At 37.5% G+C, this 22,783-nt stretch overlaps 4 protein-coding genes across 4 annotated transcripts in view; 3 read left to right on the top strand and 1 right to left on the bottom strand.

Annotated features, from left to right (window-relative positions):
* LOC122137258 (perforin-1-like) lies at nt 1-820 on the top strand. The gene is made up of 2 exons (XM_042723029.1): nt 1-111; nt 225-820. Exon 2 carries the CDS (start codon nt 227-229, stop codon nt 638-640), a length of 414 nt encoding a protein of 137 aa, XP_042578963.1. The 5' UTR covers nt 1-111; nt 225-226; the 3' UTR covers nt 641-820.
* A 2,440-nt stretch (nt 821-3,260) lies between these two features.
* Nucleotides 3,261-3,722, top strand: LOC109074605 (C2 domain-containing protein At1g53590-like). Its single transcript, XM_019090622.2, has one exon. It carries the CDS (start codon nt 3,263-3,265, stop codon nt 3,668-3,670), a length of 408 nt encoding a protein of 135 aa, XP_018946167.1. The 5' UTR covers nt 3,261-3,262; the 3' UTR covers nt 3,671-3,722.
* Nucleotides 3,723-11,042: 7,320 nt separating this feature from the next.
* On the bottom strand, nt 11,043-16,113 carry LOC109074594 (optineurin). Its single transcript, XM_042721709.1, has 14 exons — nt 15,899-16,113; nt 15,147-15,298; nt 14,872-15,065; nt 14,635-14,781; nt 14,490-14,554; nt 14,056-14,166; nt 13,889-13,967; nt 13,573-13,688; nt 12,965-13,114; nt 12,732-12,816; nt 12,330-12,485; nt 12,087-12,229; nt 11,926-12,011; nt 11,043-11,828 (listed from the first exon to the last, which is right to left on the bottom strand). The coding sequence occupies exons 2-14, from the start codon at nt 15,277-15,279 to the stop codon at nt 11,722-11,724; spliced, it is 1,572 nt and encodes a 523-aa protein (XP_042577643.1). The 5' UTR covers nt 15,280-15,298; nt 15,899-16,113; the 3' UTR covers nt 11,043-11,721.
* A 3,792-nt stretch (nt 16,114-19,905) lies between these two features.
* ccdc3a (coiled-coil domain containing 3a) overlaps nt 19,906-22,783 on the top strand; it is a 59,198-nt gene continuing 56,320 nt past the window's right edge. Inside the window, exons 1-2 of the mRNA XM_042721705.1 lie at nt 19,906-20,582; nt 21,428-21,602. Of these exons, the coding sequence (XP_042577639.1) occupies nt 20,215-20,582; nt 21,428-21,602 (543 nt within the window). The 5' untranslated portion in view covers nt 19,906-20,214. The remainder of the gene's footprint in view (nt 20,583-21,427; nt 21,603-22,783) is intronic.

The following is a 22,783-nucleotide window of genomic DNA, read 5'->3' as shown; positions in this document are numbered from 1 at the left end:
ACACAGATCTGCATGACATTTAAATATCTGATCACCTATTGGAAGATGGTACTGGCTTTATAAAGGGGGTGAGGATCATAAAGCATTCATACGGAATCTAATACAAGTGAGGTAAGCTATCTTTAACATTCAGCATCTTGACACGTTTAAGACACAATATTATTTTTACATTTCAGTATTTGTGTTTTACATCTTTATAACTGATCATGTATTCATTCTGGCAGCCATGGCAGTGTTTGATCATCTTGGGCTGGTGTCTCTGGCGGTGTTGATGCTGGCGTCTCAGCTGGACTTCACCAGTGCTGCTGTTCGGGTGTTTGGCTTACATGCCAGGGACCTCACCGGTGATCCTGCCGGAAACGATCCTGATCCATACGTTAAGGTCTGGTGTGCCTCTACTTTTGGAGGGATGACAGAATTTCGCAGGGATAGCGCTAATCCTTCATGGTCTGCAGAATTCAACTTCCCAAATTGCGAAGCAAAGGATGACCTGAAATTTCAGGTGTGGGACAAAGACCTGAATTTTGATGATAACTTGGGCACGTGTGTAAGACAGGTGCAATATGGGTCTTCCACCGGTACTTGTGATCTGAAAAATGGAGCCCTGTATTACAGCTTTGAAGCAGCCAGGTATTTGTAAAGCTGTTTACACGGTTAGTTCCACACCAGCATTTTTTTTTTAAAGCTGCTTTAAAACAAACCTCCACTGTAACAAGCCTGATATAATAAAGTAGAACAGTACTGAATGTTTTGCACTGTTCATCAAAATCTTTAATTGTCTATTCACTAACAAAAGATGCTAATAAAAGTCTTAAACCAAGGTTGTCTCTGTTTTTCAGTTTGTGGTGGTAATAAAGCTTATCTGGCTGTTCAGAGTACAGAACTATGAAAGCTTGTTTCTGCGATGGAATATAAAAAGGCAATTTAGACTTTTGACTTGTTTTTCCAATTGCACTTTCTCACAAATCAGACTTTATAACTCGCAATTGTGCTTATATCTCACAATTCAGACTTTTTTCTCAGAATTGCTAGTTTATATCTGCCCATCGTAACTTTTTTTGCTAAGAATTAAGAGAAAAAATGAAAGAGCTTTTAATACTTCAGTGCATTTAATTTCTATAGATTTCTATAGATACTCATTTGTGATAGATATTTGTACCCAGCTTCAGGAATGTAATATACAGTATATTTATCAGTGTGTTCATACTAGTCAACCTACATAATAATAAAATGTTTTGGATGAAATGGTGAAAGATGACAACATTGATGTGAATTACTTGATCATAAATGTGTGGGTTTGGAGGTCCCTAAATCTTCATCCATTACTTGTTACTTTCCATGGGCGGACTGGGGCTAAAAAATGAATCTAGACTTTCTGGCACAGAGCGGCCCACCACACCATAAACCCGCTAGCTCATTATGAACAGAGCAATTTTTAAAACTACTTACTAACATAAAAATATAACACAATACAGAAATAAAATGTAATTTTAATTTTTTAATTTTTTTATTTGGAAATTCTTATTAACATTAATGAAAGACTGGCATACTTATTAATATTATAATTGGTCATTCCTGCTGTATATGACACATCACATCTCTTTAAGAGGGACAGTTTAATATCACTAAAGTTAATGATATCAGTCCATATGACACAATGCTCTGCTCTGCTCTAGAAGACTTGGAATGTAATTATTCTAATATGCTGATTTGCTGCTCTAGAAAAAAACTTTTCTGATAACTATCAAAGTTGAAAACAGTTGTGCTGGTTCATATTTTTATGGAAAAAGGTGATACATTACCATTCAGTCTTAGAGTAATATATATATTAATAATTTTATTCAACAAGGTTGCATTAAATTACCTTTAGTTATAGTGTGGTTTTTTATAATTTTTATTTTTGGGTTTTTTTAAATTGCTGTTTATTTTAGGTTGTTTTATTAAAATAATCCTGAAAAATTTTAAGTATCACAGTTTCCACAAAAATATTAAACAAAAACAGTTTTCAGTATTGATAATAATAAGAACCATTAGTAATAATTGATCACAAATAATGACTGATAATAATTAAGCAGCAAAACAGCGTATTAGAATAACTTCTGAAGAACCATATGACACTGAAGACTGAAGTAGGCTAATGATGCTGAAAATTCCGCTTTCATCACAAAAATTACTACATTTTCAAATATCTTTAACGGAAGACAACTATTTGTAAGTGTAATATTTTATATTATTATTTTTACTGTATTTCTGATCACACAAATTTAGCCTTCTGTCAAAAAAAAAAACAAACAAAAAAAAAAAAACAATTAATGATGTCAAACATTTGACCGTGTGTATAAAATAGGCGAATGCATGTGAAATAGCAAATTATATTTTTATTACAGCCTATATGTCACTTTCCTAATCATGGTACTTGAAAGTGAAAGCCTTCAGATTTACAATGTTCTAGGGTAAGTTTGAGAATTATAGGCCTACGTGTCTTTTTAAAAAAATAATAATAATAATTTCCTTAGACACGTGAAATTACAGAAGACCGCGCGGGTCATTCGTCTGTGCCGATGGACGGATATAGCTATGTACATTTACTATCTTTATGTATATTTACGCAATGGACCACCCACATTGTACAGCGGCCCTATGCCCTATGCCCTGTTGGCCTGTAAAAACTATTTATCTAAAAAATTAATCTGACAGGCCCACATTAAAGAAAATGGTCTGGACCCTCGCATTTGCCAGAATTGGCAGATGGTCAATCCGCCATGTTACTATCTGATAAAAGTGTGAATGACCACCTGTTCTTTCACATGTGTATGTGAACTACGTGTCTTGTACTTGAACAAGACTCACTTTTACATGTTGGTAACATTGGATTCTGAGTCAGTCCTTCGACCAGTGAAATGAGTTTGTTGTAGCTGCTCAGGGCAATTAATCATTAAAATGCTTTTAATGCATTGGTTCTATGATCTCTTATGACCTTAGGATGTAGGCCTAGTTTGACACACTGTTGGCAACTTGACAAATGTAAATAGGCCACTATGTTTTATATTTCACACAGATAAGCATGGGATTTAACCACCTGTTTATCACCTTTTGGAAGATTTTTTAGGTTAAAATGGCTTTATAAAGGGGGTGAGGGTCTGGAAGCATTCATACAGACTCTAATGCAAGTGAGGTAGATATCTTTAACACTGAATCATTTTGACATTTAATATTTGTTTGTTGCATCATTATAACTGAACATGTATTCTTTCTGACAGCCATGGCAGTGTTTGATCATCTTCGGCTTGTTTCTCTGGCCGTGTTGATGCTGGCGTCTCAGCTGGACTTCGCCAGTGCTGGTGTTCGGGTGTTTGGCTTACATGCCAGGGACCTCAACGGTGACCCTGCTGGAAACAAACCTGATCCATACGTCAAGGTCTGGTGTGGCTCTACTTTTGGGGGACAGACAGAATTTCACAAAGATAATGCTCATCCTACATGGTCTGCAGAGTTCTACTTCCCAAATTGCAAAGCAACTGAAACCCTGAAGCTGGAGGTGTGGGACAAAGACCTGAATTTTGATGATCACTTGGGCACATGTAATGAACAGGTGCAATATGGGTCTTTCGCTCTTCATTGTTATCCGAAAAAAGGCACAATGTTTTACAAGTATGAGTTGTCACAATAAATAAAGACAAACCTCTACTGTGACTAGTCTGGTAATAAAAATCTAAACTCTGTTTATGTTTTTCACTGATATTTTTCTCAATCTTCTCACTGCTGACATAATTTTCTTCAAATGCTGCTTAGAAATAAGAAAACTAATAAATGAAAATTGTCTCTGCTTCTCAGTTCCCACTGTATCTATTTTTAAAAGGGTTTTGCTTCATTACATGGTAGAAATACAGTTTATCAGGCTCAGTCTGTCATAAATTAATACTTCAGACTCACAATCACTTCTTGTTCTCATATGTTTGTGCCATATTAGCCCTGCTTTTTACTCTTCCTGCTCACACTAGTATAAAGCCACAGAGTAATGGTATGTAACGTCTATATACAGGGAGAGACAGATTTGTGAGTTTTTTCTTTAATGAAAGTTAAATACATAAAAAGAGAAGGTAGACATGAAATGTAGTCACCAGAAGAGACTTTCACAACACCAAGTCATGAATCTCTCATCACAAAAAGAAACCTTTCTATTAAAATAAAATAACCCCAAAAATTAGAAGAAAAAGAAAAAGAAGCAGAAGCACATACGGTTTCTGCAATTTAGAATTTGCCTATATTACAAACAGTCCTCACTGTCACTAAAACATTCAAATGCAGCATGTCATGAGGGATAAAAGCTCCAAAATCAGTGCATTACTTATGTGAATTCATGTTATTTGTGTGCTTAACTATTCCTGAGAGGTATATTTAAACTAAATATGCATAAGTGAAAATAACTGTTGAATTCAATACTTCAAACCAGTAAAAGATGCACACATATTTACGGTGTTTATTTTAACAAACACAGATAATTGCGCGGCAAGCCACAAATGTATTTCTTATTACATAGACCTATTAATTGTTTTATGAAGAATGACGGATTGGACAGTGTCAGTGTCACACATGCTTTCGGCAAGTTTATGTATTTCATTATAACTTAGTCCAAATTAAAGGGGTCATACGATGCTGCTAAAAAGAACATTATTTTGTGTATTTGGTGTAATGAAATGTGTTTATGCGGTTTAAGGTTAAAAAAGCACATTATTTTCTACATACTGTACATTATTATTTCTCCTCTATGCCCCACCTTCTGAAACGCGTAGATTTTCACAAGGCTCATCGCTCTAAAATCTAGGTGTGCTGTGATTGGCCAGCTATCCAGCGCGTTGTGATTGGCCGAATTCCTCAAACGTGTGACGGAAATTTTACTTTGATGCCTTGTCCGGCTGGAGCGACGAGACATAAACATAAAACCCATTATAAGCTTGATATAAACATGATTTCTAGTCGTGTCTTCTTTTGGAAAGTAAAAACAAAGTAGTTTCGCTTTCTCAACGAAACAGCGTCACACACTGTGGCCTTCAGTGAGCAGAGGCCAGAGGCCTTGAGTGAGCCGCAGCCAGCTTGAGTGAGCAGAGGCGGGCAGCTTGAGAACGGCATGGCGGTGGCGGCAACAATAATAATACAACAAGAATAAAAGGTACGCCTTCTTTCTTTCTTTCTTTCTTTCTTTCTTTCTTTCTTTCTTTCTTTCTTTCTTTCTTTCTTTCTTTCTTTCTTTCTTTCTTTCTTTCTTTCTTTCTTTCTTTCTTTCTTTCTTTCTTTCTTTCTTTCTTTCTTTCAACTTTTATAAAGAATATCTCTTTGGATTTGAGACTTTAGTCTTTGCAACTTCACAGATCTTCTTTATTCACCAAGAGCTTGTAACACTCCAAAGAGAAAGGAAAATTTGAAATATTACCCCCTTTAAGCTTTTTAATCATGTTTATGAAATAAAGAGCTAACAGTTACAGTATCCCCGCTGTAAAAGTACTACCTCTGCTCTGCATATAGACAGCACACAAGGTCATATATACAAAAACAAAACAGGTAACATGTACATCACACTAAAATTATGCAACACCTTTAATGTGTCATATACTGTAATATATCCATCTCAAACTCATTACTGAGCTCTCTTTTTCATATTCATATTCATATTCATTGGATTCTGAGTGCAACTAATACCCAATTTAATTAAGCCATTGCACTTCCATTATGGAACACATGTCATTATAACTTGGCCAAAATTAACCTTTTAATCATGCTTACGAAATAAAGAGCTACAGTACCCCTGTTGTAAAAGTATACCTCTGCATATAGACAGCACACAAGGTCATATATACAAAGACAAAACACCATGAGAGTAACATATATCAATAAACACTACAATTATGCAAAAACATTAACTAACTATCACTGTCTGGTACATTTAAGAATATACTGAGTGTTATTTGCGCCCACCCTTAATGTGTCGTGTACTGTATGTCCATCTCAAACTCTTGATTAGTCATGATCATACTGTACATGTTAAAGGTGTGAACGACACCATGTGTGCACATGCACTCAGTGCCCTGTCCTTCCAAATGTGTGTGTGCACTACGTGTCTTTTCCTTGAGCAAGACTCTCTTCATATTCATATCCATTGGATTCTGAGCGCAACTAATAAGCAATTGCACTTCCATGTGCTTTCTGACTGTCACAAATACAGTCTATTATACACATAAAAGTATTATAACAAAACTTATTTTTAATATTTGAGAAGATTATGTCAAATGTGGTCCAACCAACATGAAATTAAAAAAAAAAAAATTGCAAGCCATTTACATTTAAAAATTGCTAGATGGTTGCACCACAATTTTATTTTATTTTTTAATCTTAAATCAACATGAATTTGGACAAAATGTTTAAAAGATTATTTATTTCTTTATAATGTACATTCTTGTATGTCACTGACCAAGTGTTTTCTGCTGTTGTAGCCACTGAGGACAGAATTACTAAACTTATTTTAAATGATCACTTTTAAGCCTTCTTAGGATGCAATTTTACACACACTTGGCAACTTGACCAATGTAAATAGACCACTGTTTCATGATAATATTCAACAAAGATACGTATGGGATTTAACCACCTGTTGATCACCTGTGGGAAGATTTTTGTGATAGCATTGGCTTTAAAGCGGTGAAGATCAGGAGGCATTCATACAGACTCTAACACAAGTGAGGTAAGGCATTTCAACGCTCAATCACACCTCAGCTTCTACTTGTAATGTATTATTATTTCCTCCTTTCAATATTTGTGTGTGTTAAAACTTCATTATAACTGAACATCTGTTCTTTCTGGCAGCCATGGCAGTCTTTTATCATCTTCGGCTGGTGTCTCTAGCCGTGCTGATGCTGGTGTCTCAGCTGGACTTTTCCAGTGCCGCTGTTGTTCTGTCTGGTTTAAAAGGAACTAACCTGCCTGGTGATGCTCTTGGAAACACACCCGATCCATATGTCAAGATCTGGTGCGGTGGTGAATACAAGAAAACAAATCATTTCCCGGGTACCTCTTATCCTGTGTGGACATCAAGCTACAGCTTCTCAGGCTGTAGATCTGGTCAGACACTAGAGCTGCAGGTGTGGGACCAAGACGTGAAATATGATGATCTCTTGGGCTCGTTTAGAACAACAGTGAGAACTGGATCTATTTCTGGTAGTTTTTCTGTGGGCAAAGGAAAAATGTATTTTAAATATGATGTAAAATAAATCTGTTCCAAATCATCACTTTGTAAAGCTGCTTTGAGACAAACCTCCTTTGTATGAGACTCAGCAATAATAAAGTAGAAAAGCGTGTATTGAACACTCTGCGTATGTTTTGCTTTGATGTGTGTTCATTAAAATCTACCCACCGCTAACACTGTATTTTAACAAAGTGCTCATATCTATATGCTGAAAAACAAAGGTTATGTGTGCACTCACAATATATACTAGTATGTAGCCTTAGATAGAAAATAAAACTGAAGAAAGTAGCTGAATATTCAGCATCATTACTCCATTCTTTAGTGTCACATGATATCATTCTAATATGCTGATTTGCCGCTCAACAAACATTATTATTATCAGTGTTGAAAACAGTTTTTGCTGCCTAATATTTGTTTTACAAACCATGATTAAAAAAAAGTCTGGGGAAGTAAGATACAAAAAGAAGAAAAAGAAGAAGAAATTGATTTTTTAATTCAGTAAGGACTCATGCAATTGATCAAAAGTAACAATAAAGACGTATTGAAAAAAATCATCAAAAGGATCCTTAAAAAAACTATTACTGTTTCCACAAAAATGTTAAGCAGCAAAAACTGTTTTCAACATTGATAATAATTAAGAACCATTATTTATAATTGAGCACTAATAATAACTGGGCACTAAATCAGCATATTAGAATAATATCTGAAGGATCATGTGACACTGAAGACTAAGTTTGATTATGACTTTCTGTTACCAAACAGGGCATCAATTTCATACATGTCTTTTGTAGAGGAACCCAGGATATACAGTACGTTAATCAGGCATTTTGGGCAGACACAAGTCAATAAGGAAAGAAATTAATAGATCTGGGCCCGTATTCACAAAACATTTTATCTTACCACTAAGAGTTCTCCTAAAATAGCAGTAAAAGTTTTTAGCTAAGAGTTTTTTCTTAAAACCAATTCACAAAGCTGCTGAGACAAACTTTTACTAAGGAATAGACAGAAGTCTTAAGCTAAGAGTAAGGGCGGGGTTGACCTCGTTGCTATGGATGATGTCCGCATACTTACTAACTATGCACACAGTGATTGGCTGATAGTCTCTGTCAGAGATTTATTCATAGAAATATTGTAGAGCGCAATATTATGTTGCCATACTCAAATAAAGGTTTTAAAATAAAAATGTTAATTGCCACATTCAAATAATGATTTTAAAATGCAGGCTAAGTGTCACTAATTAAACAAGTAATTAGGCTATATATTCAGCTAATTGTCAGCCTCTTATATGTATGCTTTTCATAAACAATTAGTCAATATGCATTAGGGCTGCCCTCGACTAGATTTTTCTGGTCGACTAGAAGTCGTTCATTTTAAGCATTAGTAGACCATTAGTCGCACTTTTATTAATAAACCATATAAATCATAATAATGAGCCTTTAAGTGCCTACAGTCTAACGCACTCAAGCGCACGCAAAAAAAAGCTTGCTACAGCACACCGGCAAATATAATAATTATGAATTTGTTAGGGCAAAACAGCAAGTACACCGCATTAACGGTTTAATTTATTGTAACGTCGTAATTTATTGTTACACTATGCTTTCTGTTTTCGGTTTAAGAGATGAACTCTGCGACACTGACTTATCTCTGCAGCACCTGCATGCATGTTTCATACGGATTAGCTACATAATGTGAGAATATTTGTTTTCTGTTTGAACTGGTTAATTTAAAAGTTTCACTCTCTATAGATATATTTTTCATGTCTGTAATAAGGCAAGCATCCACGGAGTTTCGAAGTGACACGCTCAAGTTCACAGAGTCCAAGACTGCAGAAAGCGCATCCTGTTTGCTTTAGGCTAATTATTTTACAAAAGCACAACATTTCGTTGGTTTTTTTTGTGAGTGCGAATGAAAAAAAAATTATTTTTTGATGATAAATATGATTTATTTTTATTATGTGTGTGAAAAAATTAAGTTGTGTTTTTTGAGAGCAAATTGTTGGAGGGGGCACCTCCTCCTGCAGTGTTACTGCAGCTTCCACACTCCGCACAAACATGCGCTCTTTTATCTAGGCTAACATTAGATTGAGCTGCCATGTAAAGTTGCTACTACATACATATCTCAGATGATAAACCTAATTTGAGGTCGATGGATGTTAGGGGAGTATATGGATGTCCTGTCCAATGTACTATGTTACCACATAGACCAGCCGTTAATGATTTGTCCGTCACGGACTGCGTGATTTTGCCACCTCATGTGGATTTTTTTTTTTTTCTGCGACTAAGCAACTAATAAAATTTTGTTAATATGCATATAAACAGCCTTTTAATTGGCAGATTAATCATGGCTGATAGTAAGACATGCAAACATAAAAGAAAACCAAACTGGATGCGATCAGCTAAGGATATAATCAAACATTTGGTGTTGGGATAACCTCCAAACCAAACCAATTAGAAAAAAAATATTTATATTCCGAGGTAGATTGCTGGCAACAGCCATTTTAGGATATTTCAGATTTGGTCTTAGTGGAGTCCTCTTCACTACTCCTAACGTTTCACAGATTTATGAGCTAATTTTAGCGCTAAAACGCTTTGTGAAATACTTGCAAAAATTTAGGACTCCTAAATTTAGGACTTATACACCCACTATTTTTAAGATTTTCTCCTAAATCGGCAAGTCAGGAGGTATTTTTAACCTTAAGATGTTTTGTGAATACAGGCCCAGTATTCCAATGAAATAGAAGATATTCTAATGAAAATGTTGCCAAGTTATTACTCCCATTATTTTATGGTTCTCTGGAGGATATGACTGCTGTCCAGTTGTTGTAAATATAAAACCAATTAAAGCACAGAAAATAAATGGCACAAATGCAGAAGACAGATTTCATGGCTTTAAAAATGCTGTTAAAATGAGTCAACTGAAGCACTGAGGTTTGTTTAAAGACTTAATGATTCTGTTTTTGACAATCTGTAGTGTTTGAATGCAGAGAATATAAAAGAGAATATTTAATGATATTGTGAAAAATCTCCTTTTGTATCCTGCTCAGGACAGTGAATTGTTAAAATCATTTTCATACAATCTTGCAAACATGTTACAAGAAAAAAGTTGTAAGCAAATATGCATGGGATCTAACCACCTGTTGATTACCAATGAAAGAATTTTCAGAGGGAGCTAGAATCAAAAAGCAGTTTTTTTCTCTGGCGGTGCTGATGCTGGCGTCTCAGCTGGACTTTGCCAGTGCTGCTGTTCCGGTGTTTGGCTTACACGCCAGGGACCTCACAGGGATCCTCTTGGAAACAAACCTGATCCATATGTCAAGGTCTGGCGTGGCTCTGCTTTTGGGGGGCAGACAGAATATCAATACTGCTCATCCTACATATACTGATTCAAATTAGTAATCAATAATTCATTATTCTTCTAAGTTCTATCACTCCTGATGCGCCCCACACATTGAAAACCAAAAGTAGACCGACTCTGTTTGAATTCATTCCTGTGATTTGTTGAGATGAGATGACCCCTACTGGTAGTGTGATTTAGTCTCATGTCAGAAGTGCCGGTACACTAAAGATTAAAATATGGAAGTGCGTACTGGCCCACTTCAAGCACTGGTTATTTGAGAGGAAAGACTGAAATTTAGCTCTCAACAAGAAAGGCATACCAATTTCGACATGAGTAAAGTGAGTAAATGACAACAAATATTTTTTGGGGGTTTAACTAGTTCTTTAATATGCATTTTAACGCTACATGCTGCAGGTTATTTACTCATAACCTCAAGAGCACATTAATGATAGAGCCCATGTGTCAAACTATATGAACTTCAGAAAAGTATTTATTAGATTTAGGCAGGTGTTAACATTCAGACATGGTTTTATATTTAGAGGAACTTGCCCCAAATCGAACTAACCTTGCTTATTAAACAGAATAAAGTGCTTTAATTGTTAACAGATCCAACAAACAAAAGTAAGAAAAACATTATCTGTTGACCTCTGTGTGGCATTGAGAATATAATGAAAATATAACTAACTGAGATTTCTTTTCTAAGTCTTTAAAATAAATGATTCTCTCAGAAAAATTAATCTTAAACAAAAATATTTTTGCTACCAATAACATAATTCACCCACAACAGAATGACTGATTATGTATGCCACGCTGATTGCCACCTGCAACATAATATATTTTTTTCTTAATAGTTGACAGTGATAAATTGTCTTAAAGCAGCTTAATAATGTTGCTGTTATATAGGGTGTATTTAAAGTAAATCCAACTAGTCAGAACCAAAGCTACACATTAAATCCTGATTCTCACCCTGGACCAATAGCATCTGTTAATCTGAAACCATCCACACTGATAATGTGCAGTACTGTTTAGGATGCAGGGTTTATAGACCTGTGTTACTGAAGCATTATGTTTCAGGCTGCTTGAAGGTAAAGCTATTGAACCACTAGTTCACATATTGGGGGGATCTGGTATAGGGTTACTAGGCAACAGGCTCAAATGATGCAATCCATGATGTGGATCTGCAGGGAGTCCAGGTCAGGTAGGACTTCCCCACATTTGGGACAAGCATGTTCTGGAATATTCTGCTGCTGCCAGTCACCTGTGGAATAAAAAGGTCTATTTGATCCTGATATACAGTTACAGGTACAGTAGCACAAAAGTTCACAACACGGACTCTTTATGGTAAGGACCTCTACCTCCTTGCGGGTGATGTGGAGATGCTGGCCCTTGTGGATTGGCCCCACGTGACACATGTCTCCTTTGCATCTCACTCATGGAATGCCTGTAGAATAAAAAAAATCCCTTTTCAAAATCACAGAGGTCACATGTGCGCAAGTAAGTGAAGTTTATGACAGACCTGCCAAGTGACTCCATCTCGTCCTGAAGCTGGGTGTTCTGTTTCTTCACATACTCCAGCTGAGTGGCCAAACGCTCTTTCTCCTCATGAATCTTCTCCCGAGCTGCTCGTTCTGCATAGAAATCCGAGGAATATATCTCTGCCTGTATGTGTACACAAAAACACATAATAAAAAATAATGATGCTGATTGCAAGGAGGTTAAAAAGTGAGAGGACGCCCCAGCAAGCCATAGTCGTTCGTACCTGAGCCTGGAAAACAGAAATGGTTTCTAGTTCCTTTTCCTTCTGGAAGATTTCCATCTTCATCTCATCAATCTTCTTCTGTTTGTCTGCCAGCGCCTTTTCAGCCATATCAAACCTGCTTTGGAGGTCATCATAGTCTTCCCGTGAAACAAAACCCTGATTATGCACAATTAGGTATGTAAGAAGGATGAACCACCAACACACTCTGAATACAAAATTAACCGCTTTAAATCAAACTGTATTTAAATATAGAAATGTTTTGCTGCCAGCTTAATACTCCTTGAAAAATTAAGAGAAAATGTGTAGTTCACAGATGTACCTAAATAACAGTGTCTGGGCAAATACAAAAAAAATTAATAAAATGTAAACCTGAAGTTTTCTAAAGTAAATGGGAATTTGTACCGTTCTCTTCTTATTTTCCTCTTGGAGCTCATTGTAGTCTTCAAACAACTTGGTATAGGCATCTTTCAGCTGGTTCAGGTTGTTCCTGCCAAAGAAAGATAAAAGGAGATGTGATTATTATGAAAACATCTGTGAAAATGTGATAATGATTTTAAGTATATTTTGCAACTTGGTTGTGTATTTATTTAGCTGTGTTTTTGTAGGCATCAGACGGGGTAACAAGCTGCACTCACTTCTCATCCTGAGTTTTCTTCTGTTCCAGTTTAACAGCAGCCTGAAGGCTTTCCATCTGAACCCTCAGAGTGTCGTTCTCAGCCTGAACCTTCTGTTTCTCTCCCAGCTGAGTTTTCAGAGTACCAAGATCCTGCTCCAGATCTTTACACCTGCAGAGAGATCATTAGATGTGAGTAATAGGAAACTCAGCAGACTCTGTTTGTAGACCTTCATGCCAAAGAAAAGAAAACGTACACCCAAAAGGAAGATCTGGATTTAAACTTTTATTACTTATAAAATGTGCTCTACAATTCTAGGTTAAATTAATATATAAACAAGTTCATGAGGCACCATTATGTTGTTGCATATAACAACAGACTATTAAACTTTAGGTGACCTTATATACTGAAACTAGATTTGCATTTCCAGAAGAAACAAAATCAAGTTTGAAAGCAGTGTATGATAAGCAATTTAGTCAAATTTCAATTTTAATATTTAGAAAAAACACATATTATACATAAAAATGATAAACAAAAATAAATGTATTTTTATTATTAAAAAAATATATGATTTGTTTTAATTAAAAAAAAAACCTGTGTATAAGTTATTGTTGACTGGTGTTTCTAACCTGTCCTGCAGATTTCTTTTCATGTTCTCAGCCTCGTCCAGTTTGATCTGAGCCTTTTTCAATTCATTACAGAGCTTCAGCAACTGATCCTCCAGATTCTTCACCTCAGCGCTTGCCTGGTGAAAACAAACATAGAAAACAATGTCGCTTCCTCATAGCAAATGTAAATTCATAGTTGTTGCCACATTCCCAACAATTTTCTTTCACTTTCTTTTAGACAAGACTGTCCTCAAAGACCACAGTCACATGGATGTTTTGATCATATAACTAGTACAAAAATGCTACATGGATAGCTATAAAAGTCTGATTATCCTACATTGATTTCAGTTGTAGAGGGGAGAGATGTCTGTGCGCTGCTGTCAGCATGTTCCAGTCTGTTCTCCAACTCGGCAATTCTGCAAATACCCAACATGCACATACAATAAAAGAAGCTCAAACACCTTAAGTTCTGTCTTTGAGAGGGTATGGGAAATTGTGTCCTACCTCCCACGTGCCTCCTGGAGCGCTAGCTGCAGTTTCTCCTTCTCATCAGTCTCTGCTCTGAGGGAGCGAAGCAGCTGCCTCACCGTCTGTTCCTCCGACTCAGCCTTTGGCCTGCGTACACACACATATTTGCTTAATTATCAAATTGAGGACCTATTGTGTTTCCACAATTACTATACACCTACCATGGCCCACATCCTAACTTCAATCCATAAAAATGTTTGCATACTTTAGAAACTATTTGAATCCGTTTTCCAACTTAAGACACTCACATAAAGCATTTTTGTCAGATCTAGTGTCATTTCTAGCTCACAAACTATTGCTATATACAGCAAATGAACAAACAAACAAACAAGCAAGGGGTCAAAGACTTTTAAATTTACTGAATCAGAAGCATTGGAAATCTGCTTCATGCTTAATTCTGCAGTGCTTACATGCTGAAAGCACAAGGGTCCTTTGGCATATCGGGCAAATCTCTGGTCACTTTTAACTCATCTTCCTGTGGAAGAAGGCACAGAGAGTGACATTGAGCAACACCGTTTCACTTTATTGAGTTTGTGTGTGCGTGTGCATACTTACAGCTATTCTAATCTCAATGAAGGAATCTCTAGGTGAACCTTGACCCGTTTTGAGCTGGAGTTCAGAGTTTAATGCTACCAGATCATTCTTCTCAGCCTGAAGTCGAGCAATCTGACCCCTCAGCGTCTCCAGTTCGGTGTGTAAACACTACAGCAGATATTTAACTTCATTTAAGTCTTTTTATGATTAGATATTTTTGAGTGGTATGATTTTTTCACAGTTTCTATCTTGGCTCACCTCAGCTCCACTTTTTTCCAGCTCTTCCACTCGTTTCTTCAGCACCTCGTTCTCTGAATCCAAAGCATTCAGTCTGGTTTTGGCCTCCTCTAATCGTTGCTCCAGGAAGTCTCTCTCCTCCTTTTGCTTCTCCTTCCATGCTGACAGACCCTCAAATCTCTCCTTCATGGATAAGTTGGTTTGTTTCAGGGCCTCTGTGGGACACACATAAGGACTGTATGTGAAGGAACATGTTTATGTACCGTGATTGTGACTGAAAGACAAATGAATCTCACCCTTCAGTTCTCTGTTCTCTTTGATCAGGGTGTTCATTTGCTGGAGGGTCTCTTCTAAACTGCCCAGATTCCCCGGGCCAGACCCGCGTGGGTGATTGATGTCCCCGTTCATCATTGATGAACCAGATGCCATGTTTCTTGAGTCTCTTGAGCTAAGTTATGAATAACCAGAATAAGACTCTTAGTTCAAGAATGGTTTATGTTCAAATATGCAATTAGCAGCACAGAATGAAAAGTGAAACTTAGGCTGAACTAAAAAAAAAAAAAAAAAATGTTCTAGTGCTATGTTCAAAATGCAATCGAAAAACTAAAATTAGAATAGTATCAGTCATTCATTTGTCTGAACGATTCATTGAGTCGGTAATCGAGTTAAACCCAGACTCAGTCTGATTTGTGGCTAAGATTCGATGGTTTGGAAGACTGTAATAATGACTGTTCGATCTTCTGGCTTTAAATGACTTTGTAATGACATTAGTGTGAGTAGATGACACATGATTGAGTGGCAAACAATGGTTTACTTTAGTGTTCTAGTGGGACTGCACACTAATCTAATCCCACCTGGGACGTTTAAAATACATATGATGAGAAAACGAAAGTTAACTAGGACATTTGCGGTAGAAATTAACCAACACTCGTAAATTACGCCCTAATATGTTTCGTAAGTGCGCAACATGTTAATATATGTAGAGGCACTTTTCAAAGATGAAATAAATGAATTAATTTGCTACATTTAAGAGCACTGCCATACTCACCAAGCGTTCACTTCTTGCGTACACCAGCTTGTTTTGGGAAATGCTGCATTTCCTGATCCAGACGTCAGTGCAGCGCGCTGAACGCACAGATCTGTGATCCAGAAGGATTGGTCTGTTTACAGCAAGCCTTATGCAATTAAATGTCTATCCGATGTCATAAGGCTCTAGCTTCTGAAGCTGCTCCCATGAACAGCGCTGAACCAGCTGATGGTGACGTCACGACGCGGCCGGGGTTTCCCTGCGCCTGTCCTGCTGAGGTCATCCCGCATGACGCACCCAAAACTGGGGCAAACGGAGGGCCTTTTTGCTCCCGTTATGATTCTAGTGTGTAACACTAAAGACAGTTATACTTTCCTATTTATATGATGACAAACTCTCGTTGGTGTAGAATCAGCTTTGCGCTTTCCTTCCCCAGGGTAGCCTAAATTTAGATTTATGGCTCAACAACAATAGATCAATATCGTTGTAATAAAAAGTTGTTACCTCTAAGGTAATGACTTTGTTGATGCTCTAGATGGAGCCATTGAGACAGAGCTGAACGACAAGCATGCTTTCAAAACTTGAGGAGCGTTTGATTTGAATGGCTTTACTCCTTGGAAAACCTTAAAACAGAATTTCAAACAATATTTTTAGTTTCAAAGATAGTTCTAAGAGAAATTATAATCGGGCAACCTAATAATTAACGGGAAACAACTGTCATTTCCATAAATATTTCACAGAAAAAAGATACAGTCCATTGAATACAACTTTTGTACTTTTCAAATTTAAAAATACTAGTTTTAACACTTGTATCATCAGCATAATATTAAAGGATAATATTCTGTGTTGTATTATTTATATGCTTAATTGATTGTTTTGTTCTGCATTTTGCAGACTTGTTAGACTTTACACTAACCGTCACGTATGGCTAAATAAAAAATAGCAAAAAAGTAAACTAATAAATCACATCTAAATACTATGTGGTATCCCAGTTACCATTTTTGTAGGCACCTGGCTAATTTCAATAATTTTAAATGGGCAACACAATACAGATAAAAACTACTAAATATTATTTTATAATAATAATTATTATTATTATTCTATAAATGTATTTTCCCTAAAAGCACTTTTGTAGAAAGTGAGTTTCCATGAACTGTTTTCTGTCTGTATAAATTATAATTTGTTAACCTAACAACAAGGGGAGACTGAACTGTACTTTTCAAATTTAAAAATACGAGTTTTAACACGAATATCACCAGCATGAAATAAAAGGATCATGTTCTTTGTCATATTATTTATATGATTAATTGATTATGGTGTTCTGCTTTTTGCAAACAATTTGTTAAACTTTATAAACTTTTTAAACTTTTGCATGACTGAAAAGTAAAGGGTCCATACATTTCTATTTAACATGGCCGTGGGAAGTAGGGGTGCTGCATGTGCTGCAGCACCCCCGTTGGAAAATGCAGACATTACAGCACTCTCTGACAGATGCAAAAAAAATAAATACATAAACATATTAAAACATTTTTTAAATCCTCCTGTTTGTTATTAACCTAAGAAGTTTATGCACGAGGGGGTTTTGAGCACAACTAAATAATTATTGACCCTTTCGCACGTACGTACGATCACACCGGTGTGATCAGTCCAGGCTGGTCCCAGTGCATGACGTGATCAACTGCTAAATTCAAATGTGCTTTCACGTGTTGGCTGGCGCTGAGCCAGAGAGAGGCGCGTTCAGAGCATAGGTTCAGAGCAGGGGCGGACTTACCCATTAGGCAAAGGTAGGTGACTGCCTTGGGCCCCCAAAAGCCAGGGGCCCCCTAAAATGCTTTTCATATAGGAGGTGCGCAATAAGCGCGGACACGCGAACGGTTGCTGTTTACGGTGTTTGTTACCACGACAACGGTCTGCGTTTCCGAGTTGAACGTGCTTCTTTTGTATCCTGCTTGTAGCAAATGAAAATCATGCATCTGAAGCTGACTGCTGCACGAGCGCGAGGTCTCTCTTTCCCAGCGCGCGCACACACTTCTCTCTCTGCGTCTGCTCTGTTCAGCGAGCGGGTGAAAGGAGCTGCGCTTTCAGTTAAAACACAGATATATGTTGCTTCTCTAATTTTACATGCAAGTATAGTCGAAATCATAGCACAGCTAGTGTTCTTTATCTTATGTGTAGCCTGTTTGATTTTATCAGAAAACGGCACGATTATACTATAAATCGGGATTTTTGTGCAGATTAACATCTTGGAAGGGAGAGCTGTTTATGTAGTGTTAATGGGTCGCGTTTCAGTCACTATTTCATATTCATCCCGTTGTCTGACAACAGAACTTGCTCTGTTAACTATGGTTTCACTCATAAAACATATATTGCATAAAGCATCAGTATTTGTCCATGCCCATGTTGATTAGAGTATTAAAAACTTAAAGTCCCGGGATATTATCAGTTGAAACAGCTCAAACATGCATTTTAGTCTGAGACTATCTTAAGCCTTGTCTGTGAAACCGAGGGAAAAGTATTAATTTAAGGTACATTTAGAACAGATAAAAATGTGCAATTAAGTTGCGATTATTCACAAGTTAACTCATGACAATCATGCGATTAATCACGATTAAATGTTTTAATTGATTGACAGTTAAAATGACTAAAATTAAATGTAGGCTTACGCTGGTAACTCATCAGTGGACTTTACTCATCAATATAGGGTATACTCCAGTCTGCAGTTTTTGTTCAGACCAATGCAAAAATTCACCCACATAAATCCATTTTAAATAATATAGTAATTTATACTTCTGATCCCTTTTCTTGAAAAAAGGTTCAATTGTGAGGTTAATCAATTGCTATTTCATGGTCTACAACATGAAATAATAAAAGTGTCTGCTAAATGATTAAATGTAAATGTTAATGAAGGAATCCTATTTTAACATGTACATAAAAAATTTAGAAACATTGGACACAACAATGTGGCACCATTGTGCAGCAGCAAGCATCACGACAAAAAAAGGCAGCAAGCATTTCTACCTCAAGAAACCTCAAAGTTGATCTGTAGATAAATGTGTGCAATTGCCTGGGGCCCCCCCAATTCACTAAATCCCGCCCTGGTTCAGAGCTGTCATATATCACAACTTTTCAGTGTTTTCAACCACATAATGTTTATTTTAGGTTTCAGACATATAAGTACTAAAAAAACAATACATTTAGAGTTTGTTAAATACACACTGATGTCAAAGGAAGAGGCAATAATAATCCTTTCCATTATAATTAGACACGTTGTTTTATAAATATCAGATACACATGTGTAAGTAACTTTAAAGTTTACTCTATTCTTCTCTCAGTTCACCAGCCACTTACTTTTATATATTTCGGGAGAAGTGGATGAATTCACGTGTTGTAAATACAACAGATCCGATTCTCTGAACTGCGTCTGCGGCACAAACTAAGATGCCGTCGCGCATACAGCTCAACTAACGCGATCGTTATACAGGTGTTTTTAAAAACACTTCCACTTGCATATATTTGACAATCGGAATATCAGATATTTCATGCCATATCTAACAAATTTGTGAATATTTTGAATAAAAAGGAAAAATGACATAAAAGCAGATCATCATTCATTCAGCTCTGTTGTTGTTGCGGTGTGTCACGTGACAAGCAATGACGCGTCACCATGGAAACCATAAAGTGACACATTCTAAATAACGGTCGCCTTAAAAAACTCGCCCTGGGAGGTCAGCCAGAAGGCGAAGACGTTCCGCTGTGCGCGACAACCTTTTGGAGCTGTTTAACTATCGTGGCTATTTGTACGTGTCTGCTATGTGCAACGGAGTCTGGTTACAAGATTGGTATAAATGTGTTTAATTCTTATTATTAAGAGGTGTCCACCTGACACGCAAAAAAATGCACCTCCCACTACAGCACCCCCAACTTAAAACCTCTTCCCACGGCCCTGCTATTTAATGTATTTTTACTAAAAGCACTTTTGTAAAAAGTGAATTCGCATGAACACTAATCTGTTTTCTGCCTGTATAATCAATAAAGACAGAAAATGAGTCCAAATGGCGTCCAGGAATGCAGCAGAGAGGCTGCTGGATGGTCGCAGGACGCAGCGCGTCTATTGGCTGTTTAAACTCCAGCGCGCCGATTGGCCTGAGACGAACTTCAGGAGTGATGATGGATCGAGGAGGAGCAGGATGGGAACTCGTACTTGTGAACCTACAGCAGTCGGGACTATGTGATCTGACCCCTGGCCACTGCATGGGTACTTTCACTTGCATCGCCTATCCACTGAACCCGTGAGCGAGCACTTTTTACGCGTGGGTTTATTTGCTGGCGGGGGAAGCATGCACCTTGCGCTTCTGCTGACGCTGGGTGTCGGGTTCGCGTTTGCGTGTCAGCTGCCCAGCGAGTGGCGACCCCAGAGCGAGGGCTGTCGAGCTGAACTCGCCGAGATTATCGTGTACGCCAAGGTGCTGGCCATCCACGAGGAGCCGTACGCGTCCAGCCTTTACAATTACCTGCCGTACCTGAAGCACGAGCGCGCGGAGGACGCGCTGCTGTACGCGGCGGAGGTGGAGCTGCTGTGCGATCAGGCGTGGGGCAGCATGCTGGAGGTTCCTGCGGGCTCGCGCCTCAACCTCACGGGACTGGGGTACTTTAGCTGTCAGTCACACACGGTGATGGAAAACAACTCCTACATATTCTTCCTCAGGTGGGTTCACGTCTATTTAAAGACCAAGAACCGGTTCTTATTCTGAACTTCAACTGGAGGAAAACGAATACGGTCCATGATGTATAGGCTATTCCGTTATATACTGTTTTTTTTTTCTTCTTTTTTTGAAAACGTTAAATACAACACCGCTACTAAATGACACTTATGAACCAGTTCTTTTTAGTGAATCAAAACACTGAGTGCGACCCTTGAAGTCAATCCCAAAACGAATGACTCTTATGAGCCGGTTCTTTTAGTGAATCAGACACCTACAACGCGGCCAGTGCAGTCGAAACGAATGACTCGTATGAGTCGGTTCTTTAAGTGAATCAGAAACTTACAAGGCGGCCAATGCAGTCGAAACGAATGACTCTTATGAGTCGGTTCTTTAAGTGAATCAGAATCTTTTTAGTCAATCATAAACATACAACAGGACCAATGTAGTCCTATTCTAGAACAAATGACTCAAACAGATTCTACTTAAGAATCAGGGTGGTTAATGATTCACTCTACTCACATACTGAACTACAAATTAGTTTTTGTAGGTTTTTTTTTTTTTTTTATTTTAAATTTGTCATTTTTAATGTCAGGAATGAGTTGCCCCTTTTACCTACAGTAGGCTGTCTTAAAAAACAAATAATTGTTTAAGCATTGCTTGTCTACTTGTTTTCAAGAACTGAATGTTCTTTAATAAAACAATAGTTGGATATATTTTTATTTTCAGTTAGTTTTAGTATTTAAAATAACTTTTTAATCTAATTTATTTAAAATAAATTTAAGTCATGAGGTCAAACATCCTCACAAGTGTATGCAAACAAACATGTACCTGTACATATCTCTTACAGAATGGATGAAAACTACAACATCCTCCCTCATGGAGTCAACTTTCAGGATGCCATATTCCCTGACACGCTGGAGAACAGACGACTATTTTCCAGCCTCTTCCAGTTCTCAAACTGCTCTGGTGGACAGACCATGCACAACTTTAATAGTGATTGGGAGAGCCAGGAAGACAGCAGGGTACGACACCAATAAACGCACACACAGATTGGCTCAATATGCACTATAGGGTGGCAGACATAAATGAAAACTATATATCTTGTCAAGACAAGAAAATTGAAAGGCATAAATCTGTGAAAGGTGAACATCAGTATGTGTACGTGTTTGTGCAAGCTTGTGTGCATTGTTACAGCCAGACGTTCAGAGCGTGTTCACTGTTTTAAAACAACTCTGTTGTAAATTCAAGAGTCTCGTAAATGGCTTTTTATGAAGACAGGAGTGTCTGCTTGCACAAATGCATTATTTTACCAGTGCTTCAACAGTAAAACAGCACCAGCGTCTGAAGAAAAACAACTAAAGAATTGAGAAATCTGATCGGCTATGGCCGAAAAGGTGTAAGTCACACAGGAAGAAAGAATAATATAAAAGTAACATGTTCAGATTCTCATGTGTAAATGCAGCTCCATCATACAGCACACACTTAGACACACAAGTCCCTTTCTTTGGTGGTCTTTGTATTGACGACTGTGACTGTTCATCACAGTAGGAGGCTGAGGTAATTCAAGAGTTCATTCGGCTAGATAGAGGCCGGATTAAAGACCTCCCAGCTAGAGCTGCTCTACCTTATATATATATATATATATTTATGTCTCTCTCACACACACACACACACATCTGCCACTGAAAATAAAGCTGAGATAGAAAGAAGATGGAGAAAGAGTGAGGGAGACATCAGCTGGACATGTGGACATCCTCTCTGGGAAACGGCGGTGGGTTTTGAAAGGAAAATAAATCATGCGTTTGATGTGGATGGTTTGAGGCTGAATGGGAGGAATGTCAGGGGTTCTCAGAGGTTATGGCAGGGGGTTTGAAGGATGTGAGGATGTAACACACACACAGTATCAAGTGGAGGCAGATGAGATTAGCCTGCTGTACATGCACACACATCAAACACAAAGCCGCTCATTAGTTGGACTGTGGTCTGCTGTTGGAGGGGAGGAGTTTATTTGAAGACAAACACAATGAGATGCCTGAACGTACAGAGTCAGTCTAATAGCCACTTCAGCTTACTGAAAACAGTCATCAGCTGAGGTGATACAGTTTCAGATTTATTGAGCGTAATATACCAACAGAGACCAGCAGGAATCTCCCTTGCCTTCCAGACAAAAGTCAAAAGTCAAATGCTTTTTTTTTTTTTGTTT

This window comes from Cyprinus carpio, chromosome B4 (assembly GCF_018340385.1).
Source record: "Cyprinus carpio isolate SPL01 chromosome B4, ASM1834038v1, whole genome shotgun sequence".
Lineage (NCBI taxonomy): Eukaryota > Metazoa > Chordata > Actinopteri > Cypriniformes > Cyprinidae > Cyprinus > Cyprinus carpio.
This window is presented reverse-complemented; position numbering and strand designations above follow the sequence as displayed.

What these genes read in the sequence shown, in the direction of transcription:
- LOC109074605 (XM_019090622.2), top strand. Translation starts at nt 3,263, where the DNA reads ATGGCAGTGTTTGATCATCTTCGGCTTGTTTCTCTGGCCGTGTTGATG.
- LOC109074594 (XM_042721709.1), bottom strand. Translation starts at nt 15,279, where the DNA reads ATGGCATCTGGTTCATCAATGATGAACGGGGACATCAATCACCCACGC. An exon ending in TCATTGAGATTAGAATAGCT is followed by an intron (nt 14,555 to 14,634) that starts GTAAGTATGCAC and finishes CTTCTTCCACAG; the next exon opens with GAAGATGAGTTAAAAGTGAC. An exon ending in CTCCAGGAGGCACGTGGGAG is followed by an intron (nt 13,968 to 14,055) that starts GTAGGACACAAT and finishes GGGTATTTGCAG; the next exon opens with AATTGCCGAGTTGGAGAACA.
- LOC122137258 (XM_042723029.1), top strand. Translation starts at nt 227, where the DNA reads ATGGCAGTGTTTGATCATCTTGGGCTGGTGTCTCTGGCGGTGTTGATG.